The 19541-nt window shown below is 38.0% G+C and overlaps 1 protein-coding gene across 7 annotated transcripts in view; it reads right to left on the bottom strand.

Annotated features, from left to right (window-relative positions):
* BCAS3 (BCAS3 microtubule associated cell migration factor) overlaps window positions 1-19541 on the bottom strand; it is a 435283-nt gene that overhangs the window by 321726 nt on the left and 94016 nt on the right. For all 7 annotated transcript variants that reach the window (XM_080924182.1, XM_080924186.1, XM_080924185.1 and 4 more), the window contains 4 exons: window positions 15723-15799; window positions 11189-11272; window positions 6300-6470; window positions 797-890 (listed from right to left, as the gene is read on the bottom strand). In XM_080924182.1, the coding sequence (XP_080780308.1) occupies window positions 797-890; window positions 6300-6470; window positions 11189-11272; window positions 15723-15799 (426 nt within the window). The remainder of the gene's footprint in view (window positions 1-796; window positions 891-6299; window positions 6471-11188; window positions 11273-15722; window positions 15800-19541) is intronic.

Here is a 19541-nt window from a genome sequence, read left to right as displayed (position 1 = left end):
GCTGAAAGAGTCAGATGCAGATATTTGTACCCAACCAATCAACAGAAGCTGCTGACCCTTGTGGTTGAATTAGGGAAAAGATGGAAGAAGCTGAGGGCGACCCTGTAAGAGGACCAGAAGTCTCAATTAACCTGGACCTCTCTCAGATCTCTCAGGTACTGGACCATTAACCAGGCAGCATACACCGGCTGATATGAGTCTCCAACACATATACAGCAAAGGACTTTCAGGTCTGGGTTCAGTCAGAGAAGATTTACCTAACCTTCAAGAGACTGGAGGCCCAGGGTGGATGGGGTGGGGACATCCTCATGGAGACAGGGGGTGGAGAGGAGGTATGAGATGTGAAACAGTAGGAAGGGGTACCAGGAGGGGGATAAAATCTTTGGAGTAAAAATTAAATTAAAAAATAAATTAATGCTACCCCAGGAGCACTGTTGGCCAAATGTAGTATTCAAACATTGTTTCACAAATGATGGAATATTGGATGGATGAGGCAGAATGAACTGTAGCTTTAGTCATTTACAGAGCAATTACTGATCATATTATTACTTATGATACACATGCACCTTGTGTTTCTCCACGTGGGTTTGTGCACATGCATGCAGTTCCCATGGACACCAGAAGAGGGCATCAGATCCCCTGGAAGTCGAGATACAGCCAGTTGGTGAATGCTGGGAGCTGAATCCGTGCCCTCTGCATGCACAGCAAGGGCTTTAACTGCTGGGCTATCTCTCCAACACTAAGCTAAATCACACAGTTCATGAAATGAAATAAATGGTTTTTACAAAAAACTTACCACTAGTATTAAAAGCCATACAACACACTGGCTTCTCATGGGCAGGGAAGTGGGCCACAATGCCATCGCTATCTGAATCCTCACTCACAAGCACCTACAGAAAAAGAAAAGATGGTTAACCTCAGTCACTAAAATAGCATAGAGGCCAAAGCATAAGCTCCTCAATCCCTTAAAAAAAATACCCATACTACGCTGAAAAGTTATTGTCATCCAAGTGACCTCAACTTCAGCAATCCATATATGTCCCTCCCAGATGGTTTATAAACTCCAAAACAGACACTTGCATGACTATAGATAGAGACTTTGTTGGGGGGAAAAAAACCACTTTTCCCCCTATTATTATAAAGAGATAAGTGAGTAAAAAATACAACAAATAAAACAAATAATAATGGAGTAATGATGAATTGCAATTCATTTCATGTTTAATAGTTTTACATCTTTATTATGTACTTTTGTGTCCACTCAGGTGGAAGTCAGAGCATAACTTGCAGGAGTCCGTTCTTTCCTATCCAGTAGGTCTCAGGGATCAGACTCCGGAAGCAGGCTTGGCAGCAGGTATATTTACCAGCTGAGCTATCTGAGATTTTGAAGTCTTCTGTTCTAGCACGTTACAGAAACACAGGAAGATGAGGCAACAAGAGTCCTAGCCATCTTGTAAACAAAACAGAAATGTAGCCCATGAGGATGTAGGTAATGTCCTTTCAGTATTTATCCAAAATAACCCTGCCTTCAAAGATACAGAGTAAATTCTTTGCATCATAGGCACAAAAAGGACTGCGCTGTTGCAGGGCTCAAGCACCTGACAAATTTACTTGGGTTCAACTCATATGCCACAAAGGTAACTGATTTCAGCTTCACTGATCAATAATTTTTAAATAATACTAAACTATCATAGTAATGTGTTACATAAAATATCTTCAATTGTTATCATAAAACTTGTCATATTATTCTGGACAATCCTCTAACTCAGCCTTTGAATATAATAATTCTGTTATCTTTTCAAAGATTCCTTTTCTATTATTTTTTTCTGATTTTTTGCTCAGCTTATTATTTCTTGCTTCAATTTTTAAGGATTGTCTCTCCCCTCTTTGTGTTATTTCCCGAAGGAGGAAGTATCTCCCTCTCCTGACAAGCTGGAGTCTCATTTTGTTCTATCCACTACAAGAAATTTCAGGACAGTTTAACTTCATAGGGTTCAAAATATTTCCTAATTGTCTTTGACATGCCTATGATTTATTTACAATTCCATTGTTTATCAACAATGACTTAGAGATTTCCAATGCTTATTTATTTTGACCATGCAAAGAAAACATGTGTTGGGCTATGAAGAAGGCTCAGTAGGTAAAAACCCTTGTCCCACACACTTGACTGAGGTCCGGCCCTGGAACCCACACCAGAAGTCCTCTGACTCCCTGCAAGTACAACATGGCAAGCGTGCATCTGTGGGTATGTAGGTGCAAGAAGACAGACAGAAGGCAGACAGACACTCTCCACGAATATAAATATCCAATACTATTGTTTTCATGATGTTTTATATTTTGAAAAAATGATGGCTTTCAATCTAATCTTAATCTAGATACCTTTGAATTTAATTCTATTTTTAGTAGTAATAAAGAGATTATTGATAGTTAAACTAAAATGCTACATACTTTATATATGGAAACTAGTTGTTATTCCAAAAGTCCTCTTTTGTGTTTTTTAAAAAATAGTTTTAGCTAGAGATCCCACTACAAACCTATAAACCCTAGACTTCAAATATGAAAGAAATGAAGCTGAAGAGATAGCTGAGGGATTACAAACACTGGCTGCTCCTGTAGAGTTCAATTCCCAGCAACCAAATCTGTCAAAACCATCTATATGGGGATCTGATGCCCTCTTTTCACATGTTGGTGTACATGCGGAGAGAGCACTCATATATAAACTAAAGTAAATCTTACAAAAAGAAGAAATGAAGCAATGGGAGACATGTATGTGTGTAGAGATCTTGCTTTCTGCTTCATAGATAATTACTGTTGTTCTTTCTGTGTTTAGAGACAAAACTCTTGTTGTGTAACTCACAGAGTCAATCTGCTTTAAGCTAAAAATCACCTTGAAATTCTGAGCCTCCTGCCTCCATCTTGTGACTCTTGGGACTAAAGGGTTATGCACTAAAACTGGTGGTTATTTCTTCAAATACTGTCCCTGTCCTTCTCTTTCACATCCTTCCAGATTTCAAACGCAAGTGCCAGTATGCGCAGCACCATTCCAAAGGCTCCAGGCCTACACTTGCAACACATTCTATACTTGTGTCAGAAGATCTGCAACTCAGAATGCCAGTGCTGGACAACATCTACTCACTTTACCTGGCAATTCTGAAATCTTTACAGAGCCTGGGGAGAGGTGGGAGGTAGTGTCACCAGTCCAACTCAAATAAGAGTCTCTCCAGCAGAAAATCTCTTAATTCTACACTCAGACAGAAACATTGGAAAAGAGGAAAATAATGGTTCTAGAAATATACATAAAATTAGACACGATTTATGAGTTATAGACACAACATGGATAAATATTTTCATAGTGTGAAGAGAAAGGGAGGTGACAGTCAGAAGCAATGGCACACAAGTCAAACAGGGCATGGGAGACAAACACAGGCAGTCTCTGAGTTCATGAACAGCCTGGTCTACACAGAAAGTTCAGGGCCAGCCAAGGCTACAGATTCAGACACTGTCTCAACAAATGTAAATAAATAAACACCAAGTAGCCTCCAAATATGAATGAGAGAACCAGATGCAGCTAGGGTTGAGAGAAGAAAATGAGTGATTCCAAAACTGAATTTCTCAGAGTCTAATATCAAGTTTAACTTGTTAATTTCTTGAAATGAGTTGTGAAAATTCCATTTATGTATTTTTTCTGTGAAATACTTATATTTCATCTGCCCATTTTCTATGTCAAATGTTAATATAAATCCTCATTGGTGTATACATTTAAAGCTGAGGCCCTAAACATGTCCTTGGGAAGCAGTTGATATTGTATAATCAACTAGACATCAATACTAAAAACAGAAGCTTCTAGCAAAAGCATTAGTGTTAACATGTAGCAAACTAAAGTTATGATATAAAAAAGCGTAACTGTTCTACTTACAAAACGCACGAAGATAACAACACACACCTGAAAGGCTTCTCTGCATTGTTTCATGGCTTTTCCCAAAGCTTCAAACCACTAAAAACATCATTTGCCCAGGATAATTTTCTGAAAGGAGCTAACTACTTATGTGAGCAGGATGAAGCCAAATTTGCATCTATAACTGTATTACACAATACAACACAAATGAACTAATACGAGGTGGATGAGGCTTTCTGATCAGAGGCAAAACACAGCTCAGCATTAGACAGCCATTCTGAGGGATTTGATTTCACTTATTGGTTTTGCCACATTGCTAACTTCGATTACATAAATGTGTAAAAGGCAAATCATACCACTTAACTTCTCCAGTCAAGAAATGCTTTTAAATAAACCATGAAAGTAACAAAGATGAAAATGGACACAAAGTCAATTAAATCCATTCCTCCTTAATGCAGTTCCCATGCGATGATCCCATCCCCATAAAATCAAATTAATCAATACAGCAACAGAACGATGGTGAATCAGATTTTATTTGCTGCCCGAGTGAATGTGAAACTGTATTAAAGTCTCAGTGGATTTAAATCACAGAAGACAATGTATAACGTGGGAGGGAAGAGCATGGCAGAAACAGTTAGAGCAACAGAAATTGCTAGAACCAGTGCTGTGTTCCCTCTCATGCTCTACTGTACGATGGAGAGCAGTTGGATTCTCCAAACTCTGTCAGACAAAGCTGCCTTTCCTGAAGAAAAGGACTCATGGAAATGAAAGGAAGAGGCAGCAATGTGCTACAGGATTCTGGTTGCCATGAAAAATAAACTGCTGTGAAACTGGCATAATATTTATTTCTGGTCTTAGAAATTAGACTGATAGAAAACAGGCAGGCAGGCAGACAGACAGACAGCAAAACTGTGATGTTCCCTGAACTACAGTGGAAAAAATGGAAACAAAAGCAACTTTTCTTGTCATGCTCTCAATAAGCATCTTTGGTTCACGAACTATCCGTTTGTTCCCAAATCCCTTGACTATTTCACAGAGTGGCCTATGAAACCCAAGGCTCAGACAAGAAGACAGATAGACAGAACAATATGTACTAATCCACATAAGTTTATGTTCTTTCTATCTTTCTGAATATTTTTTCTCTAACAGTCAATAGAAAAGCACATACTTTAAAAAAAATAAATACAAACAATTTATTTGGCTAACCTTAACATTATGAAAAAAGCAGCAAATTACTATTATTTAATTTAAAAAAACACAACCAATCTTAACACAAAATTTCAAAGATTTTTTGTTTCAACTGCACTGAAGTGTACTCTTTCTCAAAGTACCTTTTGATCCCTCTACAGCTCACAAGTAGCTGCCAAAAGTAATTTTTCATCAATATGCTGACTCATATACAATAGAAGCAGGCTTCTCAACAAAACACGCAATATTAAAGTCAATACTTTAGACTCAGTATTTTTCAAAGCATTTTTCTGAATGTAATATAAATGCATGCTCTACATTAACAGTATTTAATAAGCCTACTATTTTTATTCTAGAAACATCTTAGATTATATTTGTTATAATGATAACCTTAAGCAGTAAGATTTAAAATTATGTCATTACAGAAATATTTTAATTACAATATGAAAGAAACTGAAGAGGGGAGAGAGGTGGGAGACATTTTGCTAAAAACATCTTATGATCAACAATACAAAGGCAAATTCTCTTCTGCGTTTTATTAAGCCACCCTTCTAAATGATTCTACCTAGACTTACTATCTGAAGATACAGAATTTTATAGCGGGAAATTGTCTCATACGTTTTCTGGCCTGAGAAGTCAAATTTCTATGTTTGTTTTTTACTATTTAAAAGCAATGTGTCAGCTGAGCATGGCGGCACTGCCTGTAAGCCCAGCATAGAGAACACTGAGGCAGGAGGATTGTCACTCACAGCCTGGGGGCAACGAGACTAAAAGAATGAAAATGTTATGCAATTTCAAATAACACACTAAACTAAGGCACATATAACTACTGTTACTTATTTTCTTATTTCCAACACACATGTAAGCTCCTCCTTTCCTATCATTTCATGTCCTTAGAAGAAATGTATTAATCTGGGGCATAGATTATACCATGACATTATACCAAAACCAGTATGAACATAATACTACAAATAACTGCAAAGGCTTTTCTGAAACAGGTGTAGTGGGATGTGAGATGCCTTCAGCTTTTCCTTTAGGTTTTAAACATTCATGATTGAAATAACCAAGTGAAAATGCTTTCCTAGAAAGGGTGAAAAAAATTGTGACAAGAAATAATTTCTAAAACTACAAATTGCTTTGAGCAAAGTACGTTTTGGTTGACTCTAACATGTGCTCAAAGTCTGCAGATAACTCGATGTCATTCACCCAGAGCACTTACCTGGCCCTCTCCAACTGTCTCAGTGTCTATGACTGTGATGATGCCTGGCACCAAGGGGCTCCGTCTTGAGTTGCAGTGGATGGCTATGTCATCTTCTGTCACCCCTGAGGGCAGTGTGCCTGTCAGCTGAGTCACCACTTTGCCAACCATAGTCAGGCCACTTTTCAGTGTCTACATAACAAAAGACAAAATACACAACTTTCAACAAAATGTGAAGTCTAAACAGGAGTATGCACTAGAGTCGATTTCCAAGCCTCAATCCCTAATTCTCTTACAATATATCATATAGCAATAAACACCACAGATGTTCAGTCATCTGTTCAACATGATCTTAAAACTTCCTTAGAAAAATCAACATGAGTTCAAGGAAATGTCCTCAAAAAAAGCACCAGCATCACTGTGCTGGTAATAATACCATAATTAAGTCATAATAATTACAAGCACAGAACTATTTTATTTAATAGAGGTATAATTATATATTTACTAAAATATTTCTTTTACTGCATTCCCTTAATGTACATGTTTTAGAACACATGACTGAAGACATATCTGGCCATGTGACAATGTTTTGAATTGAATATTGTAATTCAATATCTAAGTGGGAAAAGATTATAACTCTAAAATATACCTGTGCTGTTATAAAAGACTACCCACTGAGAGTAACAATAGCAACTTCTTTGTGCCTACAGGATATTAATGTCTTAGAAATGATGTCCAAGAGCACATAAAGCTGACATCATTTCTTTCCAGATTGGATTAGAGAAAGCAACCCAGTGTGGTGTTTCTGATACACTATTCCACTGAAAGCAAGTAAGTAAAGCTAATGCATGTATTTCTTTTAATTCACAAATCTTGACTAGTTGTCCTGATACATATTAATAAAACATGGGGCAGGTATGCCACTCAGCGTTAAGAGTTTGACTGCCTTACAAGAAGCCCTAGGTTCAAGAAAAACAAAAAGTGACACTTAAAGTAACACTTGTATATTTGTTCTGAAGCAAGAAAACTATACAAATAACAGACTTTTGAAGGAGATCACGCTCATCGGAGCCAGAACAGGCAGACCAGATAGAATATTAAAGAACCGCTCTTCAAGCTGTGATGCTGATGAAATGCCTTCATTAAAACACTTGAGATGACCTCTAAGGTAATTCCAGGGGAGATAACCTTAACTGTAATAAGGAAGGTGCTCTCTCTTCCTCCCAACCCCCCTTACTTAGGTTTCATGCTACTTGCCTTGTTTTGTTTTGTCTTCCTAGACTACTATAAAGATAAACCTATTATTTTCATAAATATTTGGAGCCACAATAAGGAAATAAGACTTTCTATATTTTCTGGATTTCAGAAAAACACTCAAAACCAATTTTTATACTTTTAGAATTCTTTCCCTCTCTTTTTCACCTATTCCATCTAAATTTCCTTATGTATACAGAAAAAAAAGTTAACTTTTCATGCTTGGGCTAGGGAAGAAGTTGTCCAAATAAGATTCTCCGGTCACAATTATAAAATCTTGATTTGTGTTTACCCCTCTCCTTAAAGTTCTATATTCATGTGTTTTCTCCCCACTGTGGTCAATTGATTTTTAAAAAATTCCCAGTGTTTCTTCTTGTTATCTGATAACTTAACAACAATCTTAAGAGAGCAACACCATTAGCTCTAATGGATGTGGGACAACTGATAGGCCAGAGAAGGGTTCAAACGGCAGGGAACCCTGCGGCAGCCCTGCCTGCAATGGAGGAACATATGATATGTCTACACTTTATTACAATCACATGGTCATCTGCCTTACTGCTACAATACTGCTCTGTGAAAGCACTTTTTCAAAATAATCAGGATTGAAGAAACTTTAAACTTCTGAAATATATTAAATATACTCCAGATTATGCAAAAACTGCATCCAATGTATCACCTCTACCCACAAATGGTTTCTCTACTCCCAGGTTGTGCCTTGATCAAACCATATTTTTGTAGCAAATTTGTGTGTGTCTAATTAGAATAAGTAGAAAGACAGATAACCAGTGTGTCCACAGGCTGTAGAACTGTATCTGCTACCCATGGGAACAAGAGCTTAACAATGTACTACATTCTAATTGGATATATATGTCACAAAAGACTGGTAAAATTTCACTTGTGTCATTTCTAAAGCAAAGTCTTCATTGATGCAGAAGCCACTCATCTTCCCTACTTTCCATGCCTCTACTCTGAATGGCCTCATTGCACATTTGATGACTATAAAGGTCAGGAGGTGCATTTGGTTGTAAAGATGATTTTATAAGTGTCTTTCTGAAGACACAAGCATTCTGCAAGCCCTCGCGGCTGAGGTACACTGCTTTCCTCGTGTTTTCTTACTGACTTTTCCTCTACCTTCTGCCCTGCTCCCCTGCACTTCTTTGCACTTTTTACATGCCCCACTTCTAGTGCTATTCACTGGCATAAAAGCCTGAGCCTATGCGCTCAGGGGCAAACACAGGATATACAACCAGATAGCCAACCAGGCTTGTCACTTGATAAAGGCTTGACTCCGCCTGCCTGGGAACGGCCCCATTAGCACTGATGGTGTGAGTGCAGCAGCTGAGGCATCTCAGAGGTTAACAGGCTTCCTGCTCCACTCTCACATCAATACACTGTGGCGCCGGGTTCCCTTGGTCCTTCAGTGGCTTACTCAACAACACTAAAAGACTTGGTGTAAGTCATTTCTTGTGAATTATTGAAACAAACATTTGGCTGCTAATTGAGGAACACTAATGTGTTTTATAATCACTGCAGTTTGAGATTTTAGCACAAAACAAAACAGTCACAATTGATTTGTGGGTTTGTGCCCCCCTTGGCTTTGGTCATCTGTAAGTTCTATCTTTGTACTTGAATTCAGCAGACAGAACGTTGCTGGTCATCTTATTCATGTATATTTTACTATGTAACTTTTGAGACCATGTGCCACTCTTCAGCCATAGATGAGCTAGAACCCAAGTCAAAGAAATCCAGGCCCCCTAGTGGGGTACCCAGGCCCAGGAATAATCTTTTCTTCTGGAAGATTCTAAAGATACTACATGACACATTTGCCACATTTTTGGAATTAGGAAATCATGTATTGTAATCAGCCTTGCCAGGGATTTCCACCTGACCAGACTTCTTCCATTAATTGGATTGAAACCTAAAGAGACCTACAATATAGCCAGGTGTTGGCACCTGCCTGTAATCCTAGCATTTTGGGAACTGAAGAAGGACAATACCGCTGTGTTTAGTGAAAGGGTGAAAGATTTCAGGATACCTGTGTGACTGTGACCCTAACATGATTAGGATTCTGTCTCTTTAGGGGAGGAGGGGAGTTACAACAGAAGAGTTAACTTCTTTCTTATGCAATAGAGCTTTTAAACAAATCAGAATAACTTCTAGAAAGTATGGAAGTGAAACCTTCATAAATTTATTAAATGAGGAGGTAATTCAAAATAGAACTCACACCTGGACTAACAAGCGTTATTTGCTAAGAGTTCAGTCATGTTTTTGTTAAGTGTGGCAAAGCTCACTTTTGAGTTTATGATGTTCACAGCCTAACCTGAATTTGCAGTGATCCTCCTGCCTCAGCCTCCCAATTATAAGGATTATGACTATAAAGCACCAAGACTTGTTAAACATAATTTCTTAGAGCCTAAATGAGAAAGACCTGAATACACACTTCGTACCACAATATGGAGGGGTGGGATTGTACAGGGTTCAGATTTGTAGTTCTGAATTCATTACATCAAGCCTCATTTCCATATACCCACAACAGAACATTTTCTTAATGAATGCAGAACCCTTCCTGAAGCAAAAAGTTAAAAAATAAAAAATAAATCTTCTAACAACAAAGTAAAAACTGTAGCCCCAGTATCACTGAAAGTGATGTGCAGTCAGATCCGGACAGCTGAGTTCAAGAATCCAACATTCAAACAGTATCTCTTCATTAGATGCAGGGGTTCCACTCTAGAGTTTGCCTAATTGCTGTCTTTTCTATAAGAAGAGTAGAAATACAAACATGCAGTGCTGTAAGTGTAAAGACATGACCTTACTTCTCCTTTGAACTGGAAAGTGTGTAACAGTTCTCACTGAGCCCAGGGACATATCCTAATGCACATCATGCACACATTTGTTACAATCTTGAAGCAGTTTTGTATTTAACATGAAACAGTGTGACCTTTGATTCCTTCTGTGGTCGTCGTAGACTCTTGTCCTCTGAGCAGCTGTGCTTTCGATTACATGCTGCCATTCGGATTCACTCAGGCAGCCCTATTATTAGAATTGCTCCGTTGTAGACTTCACGATTCAAAAAGGATGGTGGTTGTAAGAATACCTTATAATCAGCCTAAAGTTTAACAGGCACCATCAAAATTAACCCTCACACACACAGAGAATTCACTTGGCAAACATCAAGGAACCAGCCTCTAGATATGAAAGAATCTTTGAATGTGTCAGGGGACCAACTCAAGTTTTCATGAGAAATTGTTGAAGTCAAGAAGAATCAAAAATACTCAAATCTGCAAGGGATGTCCATGAGCCTGTCAGTGTAGGTGGGACAGTGCCAATCACAGAGGAGCCCAAGTCACCAGTTAAACCGTGGACAGTTTGTTGCAATATGGTATTAATTAGTTACCAGACTTGAACCCAGTTACAATACTCCCAAATTTTTAATGGAGTGAGCACAAACCATACAATCTTCACAATAAAAACACTATTAAGCTCTAAAGATTAACGTCCAAATCACAAATTCTCATGAGTGGCAAAAACTTGAGACTTCGTACATTTCTTCGCAACTAGGGAATCAAAGCAGAACAGACAATCTCGACATGAGGCAGCAGTCAAACCGGAAACTGGTCCACACAATCACAACGTCTAGAAGCTTGTGAGGTACTCACTTTAGCAGCACTAATGACAGTGGCAGTGTAAGACTGAATGTTGTCTCCACAGGCTCCGCCACGGGACTGATGACAGCGAATCAGCTGGGATGAGGAGGGGAGAACACCAGAGTCATTTTCTATTAAGCTGTTTAACTCTACATGCTATTAGACAGCAGCTATTTACCGTGCATAATAACGACGCTGGGTGGGAATGTTTGCTTGAGTGTACTGCAGACAAAACAGCTAAAAGCCCTACTGAGACACATTTTCCCCTTTTTATATAATCTTCTGGTGCCACTAAGGCAGTTTCATGCTCAACTATGGTTTTAATTACGTGATGAACAGGCTTTAAGAATTCATAAACTCTGAAATGGTAGGATTCAGGGTCTGGCAGCCTTTCCATAAATAAATTTTAAAAAGCATAATCAAAGGACTTACACATAACTTACTAACATTAAATATTTGACATACTAGCAAATTGGATGTTTTCTCCTCTTAATTCCTTACAAAAATTATAAAAGAAAACCTAAAACAACAGGCAAATATTTTAGGATATTTGCATATCCAACTGTGTCAGTGGGAAAGTGGACAGAATGCACAAGCTGTCCGTGTGTTAGAGCCCACTGCATCTGCCACTTGGAACAGACTAAACATCTAAATATCAATCATAATTTTGATTCTCATATGTTCAGCAGAAACTTGGGATCTAACTCTTCACTGGCAGCAACAACACACTTGTATTAGTCAACAGCAGGGCATCAGGACAGAACGATATTGTGTAGTGTTGTGACAAGCATTTTTAAGGCGTCTGAAATCAATACAAAAATATAATAACCTTCTAGGACCTATATTAGATTCTGTGACATACATTAACATACAATGCTTTTATTCCTAACTCACAGATTTTTGAATTCCTCACAGTAATATGAAGATAACAGACTAAAATACCCGGTACATGAAGCTAAAGCTATTATTGAGTCACAATTACTAGATTTTGATGTATCTGTCACAAATGACAATGTGGAAAGTGACTATTTTAGCTAATAGAAAGAATGGCTCCTTCCACCACACATCCACATTCAGAGAATTATGAAAGTTATTCCTCTGCTGCCTCCTGCTGCTAAAAAAGAGAAGGACAGGATTTTGCAAAGGCTGAAACCTGCTCCCTACTACAAGTTATCAAAATACCCTTGAACAGAAAAAAATCTCTGCCCACTAAACCATCTCACCATCAGAACAAGAGTAAAGTAAATACATATATAAAAAAATTACATAAAAAGTAAAAATAAATGTTTTCATATTCAAATTAGACTAAGAATATTTAAAGACAAATGGAACAATAACCAATCTAGTCAGAAACAGCATACAAAAAATTATATTCACATCATTTTTAAAACCATATTAGCATACAAGTGGACTAGAAAATAATCTTAAGCAACATGATCATTAACAAGCAAATAAACTGTTTTGTTTGTAAAAGAAAAATAACTACATGCATATTATATACACTGGTATATAAAATATGAATATATAAGGAAATATACACATTCACAATCAAAATGGAAGAAGGTCAAAAGAAAAAGATGACAAAAAAATCATAATAATAATAAGATAAGGTGGTGCCACAGCTCAGCAAATGAGGACATTTGCTGTCACACCTGAGTTCAATGTTCAGAAACCACATGGTAAAGAAAGAGAGGTGACTCCTCTAAGTTGTTCTCTGCTCTATACATGCTTATGTACATGTGTACATGTAAATATACACATATAATATACATACAATAACAACCTGTACCCTATGAAGACAGTTGAAATGCACATCTGAAATGCCTACAGTTTTCCTGTTGAGGTGGAACAGGTATGGAATTCTGTACTACCTTTAAAATACAGGAAGAGAACAACAGACGCTGACATCTAAGTCAACCATGCAAAGGAGGGACATACAACTATGAAATGGGGACAAAAAAGAATTTGGAGCAAGTATCAGCACAAGTACTTTATTTTTATATCATGAGAATGTGCATATATAGATGAACAATTGTGTACCCTTTCCCATTTTCTGTATGTAAGTAGCACGTACATATATCCTAGATGTTTCCATTGAGGAGTTCTATAAAGACACAAACCAGAGACAAAGATCCACTGAACAAAGCTGACTTTCTAATGACATTGGCCATTAAAAAGAACCAGGAGACTGGAGAGATGGTGCATATTGCTCATGCAAAAGACCTGAATTCAGTTCCCAACATCCCCATCAAGTAACTATGGCCTCCTATAATTTCAGCTCTGGAAAGAGACAACAGCTCTTGCCTCCTTGGGCACTTGCAGTCATGCGCACATACCTACACACACAACACACAAACAAATAAAAACAATAAAATGAAACATTTAATAAATACAAGGAGAAAGAAGATCTATGAGTAAGAGCATTTGCAACTATACACACCTGAATCAGGATCCTTGGGGAACCATGAAAATGCCCAGCAGGGCAACACAGGCCTCTGAAACAGACTGTGAGGAGTCAAGACAGGAAGCATGCTGGCCACCAGCCTACCTCTAGGTTCAGTGAGAAACCTAGTCTCAAAAAATGAGACAAAAATACAGAGGAAGACACCTGACTAACATCAACTACACATGCATACACTCAAACACACTGAATGAAAATGTTCGTCTAAAATTTAGTTCAACTTTCCAATGTCAACGTAGGCCTCATGGACCAAATGCCCAAAACTGAAAGTACTACACTCCACGTGAGCGCCGTTCTCTGCAGCTCTTTCTGTACATCATGTGCTTCTTCACTGTATGTGTGTCCGCCACGGCCATTCAACTAACTATCCAGGGAGTTGCTTTGCCACAAAAATGGTATGCAGCTAATTGTAGCTCCAACTGCCAATGTGCAGCTTCCCACATGTGGGAATACACTGGCAAGTGCCAACGGACAGCTTACACACTTGCTTCATGGATGTCTCCAGCACTCAAAGGAAATGAATGACAAACATAAACATCAGGAGACACCATTACATCACCCGATTTAACTGTGCTCTTGCATAATTTGAAAAGAATCGTTTGAAATGAGCTATTTTTATGAGAAAATGAAGAGACCAGAAGAGAAAGAGTGCACTCAATAACATGCAAAATGTCTTAATTTTTGCAGACAGGCTTTTGGAAAAGGAATTAGGGCTTCATCTAAAAAAAAAATGATTTTCGTTAGCCCATTCTTGATTCTATGCATTCCAGAGGCAGTTGATTTACGAGTTCTGTGGCTTTACCAAGTACTTACATTATGCACCACATCCTGATTTTGTCAAGAACTATTTTGTACTATTTCATAATATTCTCAAGACATAATAACCATGTAACCAAGAAAAATGAAAGAAGAATGCTAATCCTCAAAGCCAACAGGACTTTTTAGACTTTATTCTATGTTTGCAAGCAGAGTCCTAATGGCCTAAGAAAATTTTATACCTTGCTGTATAATTCAAAATTTATTATTTGCATTGGACTGTATATGAACAATGCTTTAAAATAAAAATACACACGCAGAAATATACACACACACATATGCAACAAGGCTTTGTGTGTATTTTAATTATTACAACAAATGTAGATCTAGTTGTTGACCATATAAAGCCAGCATAATTGTCCTATGCCCCATGATTCCAATACAGCCAAGATGAAAGGCTTTCAAGATTATTCCTGGTAGCTGCTGTCTTTTAGTAAGCACTGCTGTAATGATCAACCTCAATGCTTTAATTAATATTGAATAATCTCTATGCAAAAATAATGTGCAGAAGCCAGGCTAGAACAACAAAGGCTCTACAATGTCTTCATTTAAGGACAGCTATCATGTAATGACCCAGTACATAGATGGATACATGAGGATCGGAACATCAAGTTTAAAAGACCTAACATAAAAACAAGAAAGAAAATAGCAGTTTTCTGTTTAGGAAATTACCTAATTAGCTAACAGACTATTTTAGGGCTTACAATATAAGGCTAGCCTGGGCACCCTAGGTGTGACGGTTTGCATATGCTTGGTCCAGGGAGTAGCATTATGTGGAGGAAGTGTGTCACTCTGGGGGTGGGCTTTGAGAGCTTCCTCCTAACTGCCTGAGGAAGCCAGTCTTCTCCTAGCAGCCTTCAGATGAATGTGTGTTCAGAACTCTCGGCTCCTCCTGTTACCAGGCCCGCCTGTACACTGCTATGCTACCACCTTATGATAATGAACTGAAACCCTGTAAGCCAGCCCCAATTAAATGTTGTCCTTGTAAGAGTTGCCTTTTTCGTGATATCTATTCACAGTAGTAAAACCCTAAGAGACCAGGTGAACCCTGATCTACAGGTGACCCTCCTGACTATGATTCCCAAGTGCTACAGGTATGTGCCACCAACCCAGCCAAGAATACTTAACAGTCAGAGTAGCAATTATAAAAGTAGAAGCAAACAAAATAAAACACACACTACTGGTATTCACCAACAGTATCAATATTCAGCATCAATACAAAGTGTAGAAAGTCAACAAAAACTAACCCACACCTGGGCCAAGTCTTACCTTATTTTCTGCATAAGCAAGCCAACGGCTCCCAAGAGCAATGGGATTCATGTTTGGCCCAGGACAAGGATAACAACCTGAAAATTCAAAAAAAAAGAAAGAGAGAGAGAGAGAGAGAGAGAGAGAGAGAGAGAGGAGGGAGGGAGGGAGGGAGGAAGAAAGAGACAACATTAAGAATTGTCATAAAACCTTTTCCATGAATGCATCACTTCATAGGTGAAATTTTTTAAAATTAAAACTTCTTAAAATTTAAATAATGAAAATCATTAATTTGTTTTGCTTTGAGACAGGGTACACCTGGCTGTCCTAGAGCTTACTTTGTAGACCATTTTGGCTTGAACTCAAACATATTTGCCTGCTTCTGCCTCCCAAGTGCTGGGATCACATGCAATCATGACCATGCCCACCCCAGTATTCCTTATTTTAATACTTAAATGACTTATACTTTTCCCACTTTTCTAATTACTCCCCACCCCCACCATTAAGCAGGAAGACCTGGAAATCACTTTTCACAAACTAAGCCTCTATACTGTAATTCCTGTAAAACAAGATTAAGTTATAAGGAAATGACTCAAAGTTCCTAAGAATAAAGTTCATAAATTTAAAAAAAAAAATTGGAGAAGATAGAAAGCCTAAAATAGGTGCAGAAAGTTAAGGGCAAGAGACTAATTATAACCATGTACAAAAGTATCAGAAAGAAAATTGGTGCTGCTACAATGGTGGAAAAGGAAGGGTGAAGGAATGTGGGCAGTGAGCAATGAGGAATGTCGAGAGAAGCCTCTGTAGCAGGATGAAGGAAACCCAGAGGATGTCACAAGTCTGTTAGCATTTGTCTTCTTCAGTGCCAGCTGTTGAAATCAACAAATGTTTTAGGATGTGTCTACTACTAATTACTTCTATATTCTTAATTAGGGGCTCACAGGGATTTGTCCAATTTTCCTTACTGTTGACTCTCTCCTGCCTATAAGAAATCATATTGGTGCTGTCATTGCTGTAGGCATGTTATGCTGGCACACATAAAACATGGGCATCCTGAAGGCTGTATAAAGACAACACACACAAACACAAATTACCTACTATGTAGTATGGAGTACTTATAGATTTGAAATTAGCATTATTTCTATTGTAATAAGACACCTAAGTGCTAAAAATCACATAAGAGGTAATTATTCTTCAGGATTAGCTTTATAAGCCAAAACAGAAGGTTTAGAAAGGAACATCAGAACATATAGACCATGCATATAGAACATAAAGACTGAACTAAGCCCAGAGAAGACTACTGTCTCAAAAAAAAAAAAAAAAAAAAAAAAAAACAAAAAAAAAACAACAACAACAAAGCTGAAAATCTAAACCATCTAACTTTAAATCAACTCCCATAACCTATCACACTGATATTAGATGCTGTTACATATCTTCTTTGATTGCAACCTAAGGAAGACACTTACTGGTTCCTGGGACTCAAGAGTGGTAGAGTAAAAGCAAATTGTTTTCTGCTCACCAGAAAAACATTTTACAGCTAGTATCAGCCACAGAGCATAACTCTTTAACTATGACCTCCAGCTAAACTCTAAAAACAAGTGAACAGTGTCAAGAGTGAAGATCTAAAACTCTGAAATATTAAAAAGAATTCAAAAATGTTTACAATGCCATTCTAAACAGTAAACAGAGGCAACTGGGCATTATCAGAACTAGGGCTTTCACATTAAAAACAAGATAGGTAGAATCCAAGAGCCTCACATCAACTCCTCTCCCAAAGCAGAACACTGTAGTGTTGAGGAAGGAGGGCCATTGTGAGCCTGGCCTCATTTCTCTTAAAGAATCTTAAGGGCACAAGAAAGTGATGCAATGTTCCCAGAAAGCAGGCCAGAAGGCTGTTCCAAAGAGAGGCATAACTTGAACACAGTTAGGAAAAGAAGACTTCCATACTCTCAGGCCTAGCCTGGGAAGACCAGAAAGCCCTCAAACTCTGAGGATCTGTCTGCCTTTTCCTCCCACAAGCCAAAAAAGAAGCTAAAGGCAACACTACCCCATTATGCTGATCTCAGTTCACTAATCTTTAACAGAGATACCCAAGCAAATCAATAGTCAAAGATGAACCTGAACATCACATACAAAAAGTACTTCAGAGCTAGAAGACTGACTCAGCAGTTAAGAACCCTTGTTGTTCTTACAAAGGACTCAAGCTCAATTCCACATATTCACATGGCATCCCTCAACTCTCTGTAACTCCAGTTACAGGGGATCTAAAGATTTCTTCTGATGCTTATGGGCAGCAGGCTAAAGACTCTTAAAACATAAAAGTAATAAAATAAATTAATCTAAAAAAGCTTTCTATTTCATTCAGAAAAGATGATACTTAAAAGTATAACATGAAACCAAGTGTGGCAGCACATGTCTTTAGTCCTAGCACTAGGGAAGTAGAGGCAGATGGACCTCTGAGTTTAAGGTATCTGATCAACAGAGTAAGTTTCAGTGCTGCCAAGTTGAGACAGAGAAACCCTGTCTTTAAAAACAAAACAAACAAACAAACAAAAAAAAAAAAAACAACTGAGATACTCTGCATGTCCTCATGTTTAGAATAACAGTTTCATACATTTGACAATACAGAACTTTGGCTGAAAAAAAATATTTAAAGGACACCATCAACATGAAAAACAGGAGCTGGAGAGATGGCTCAGTGGTAAAGAACATTTGCTGCTCTTTCAGAGGACCTGGGTTCAGTATCAGTACCCACATGGCTTACAGCGACCTATAAACTCCTGTTCCAGAGACCCTGACCCTGCTCTGGCATCTGTGTGCAGGAGGTACACATGTGACACAAATATACACATGCAGTCAAAACACTCCTGACATAAAATAAACAGGAAGTGAAAGGACAAGCATCAGAATGGAGAGACATATATGTAAGTGACAAGTGACACATTTAAGAAAACAACTCAATATTGAGATACTTTCAACTTAAAAATGAACTAAGACATGCATTATCAAACACATGAAACGTAACCAGAATAAATGACCATCAGAAAAATGTATGTAATTAAAGAAACTTGCAACCAAATGTTCATAGCCAAGAAAACTGAAAACCTGGTCACATAAAAGCTACATAGTGCTCAGGTTCACATGAGTATCACACATAACAACCAAGAAAGATACAAAAACCAGTTTACAGATACATGTCCAATAACCATGAAATTTAGGATTACTAGACAAGAAATGAGAACTGGTCACCAGGGGTGATAATGGGCATCTATAATCCACTCTGGGGAGACAGGAGCAGGATTATAAGGTTCAAAGTCCCTGGGTTAAGGGACACAAAGGGAAGGAAGGAGGGAAGTAGGCTGCAGAAAGTAAGAGATCAGAGGTGGAGACATAATGAAGGCTTGGAACAGGGGCAAAGAGTATCTCTGCGCTCTATAAGACAACAGCCGTGAGTTCAAATGTTAGATCTAACAACCCAGAAATATGGACACATACTTTAAAAAACAATTTGGGGATTTACTTAAACACCATGCCTCTGATTAATGGCCTTTTAAGGTTCTATGGGCTTAGAGAAACTTGTGTTTATATGAAACTTGTGTTTGTGTGTATATAAAACATATGATTTTGAGCCCTATGCCATACAAAAACTTATGTGCAGTAAACAGAAAATGACACTTTAGTTCACCACTCACATACATATGTGCAGAATTTTCTGCACAGGATCAGAAAACATCAGAGTAACCCTCTTACTTTATGATTAACCCAAAGAGATAGAGGTAAATTTAACATAGAGACTGACCTAGCCTATAGGACTTACCAATCCTTTCTGATGCATATTAC

This window comes from Micromys minutus, assembly GCF_963924665.1.
Source record: "Micromys minutus genome assembly, chromosome: 10".
NCBI lineage: Eukaryota > Metazoa > Chordata > Mammalia > Rodentia > Muridae > Micromys > Micromys minutus.
Note: the sequence above shows the minus strand (reverse complement) of the source record. Positions and strands in the feature narration are given on the sequence as shown.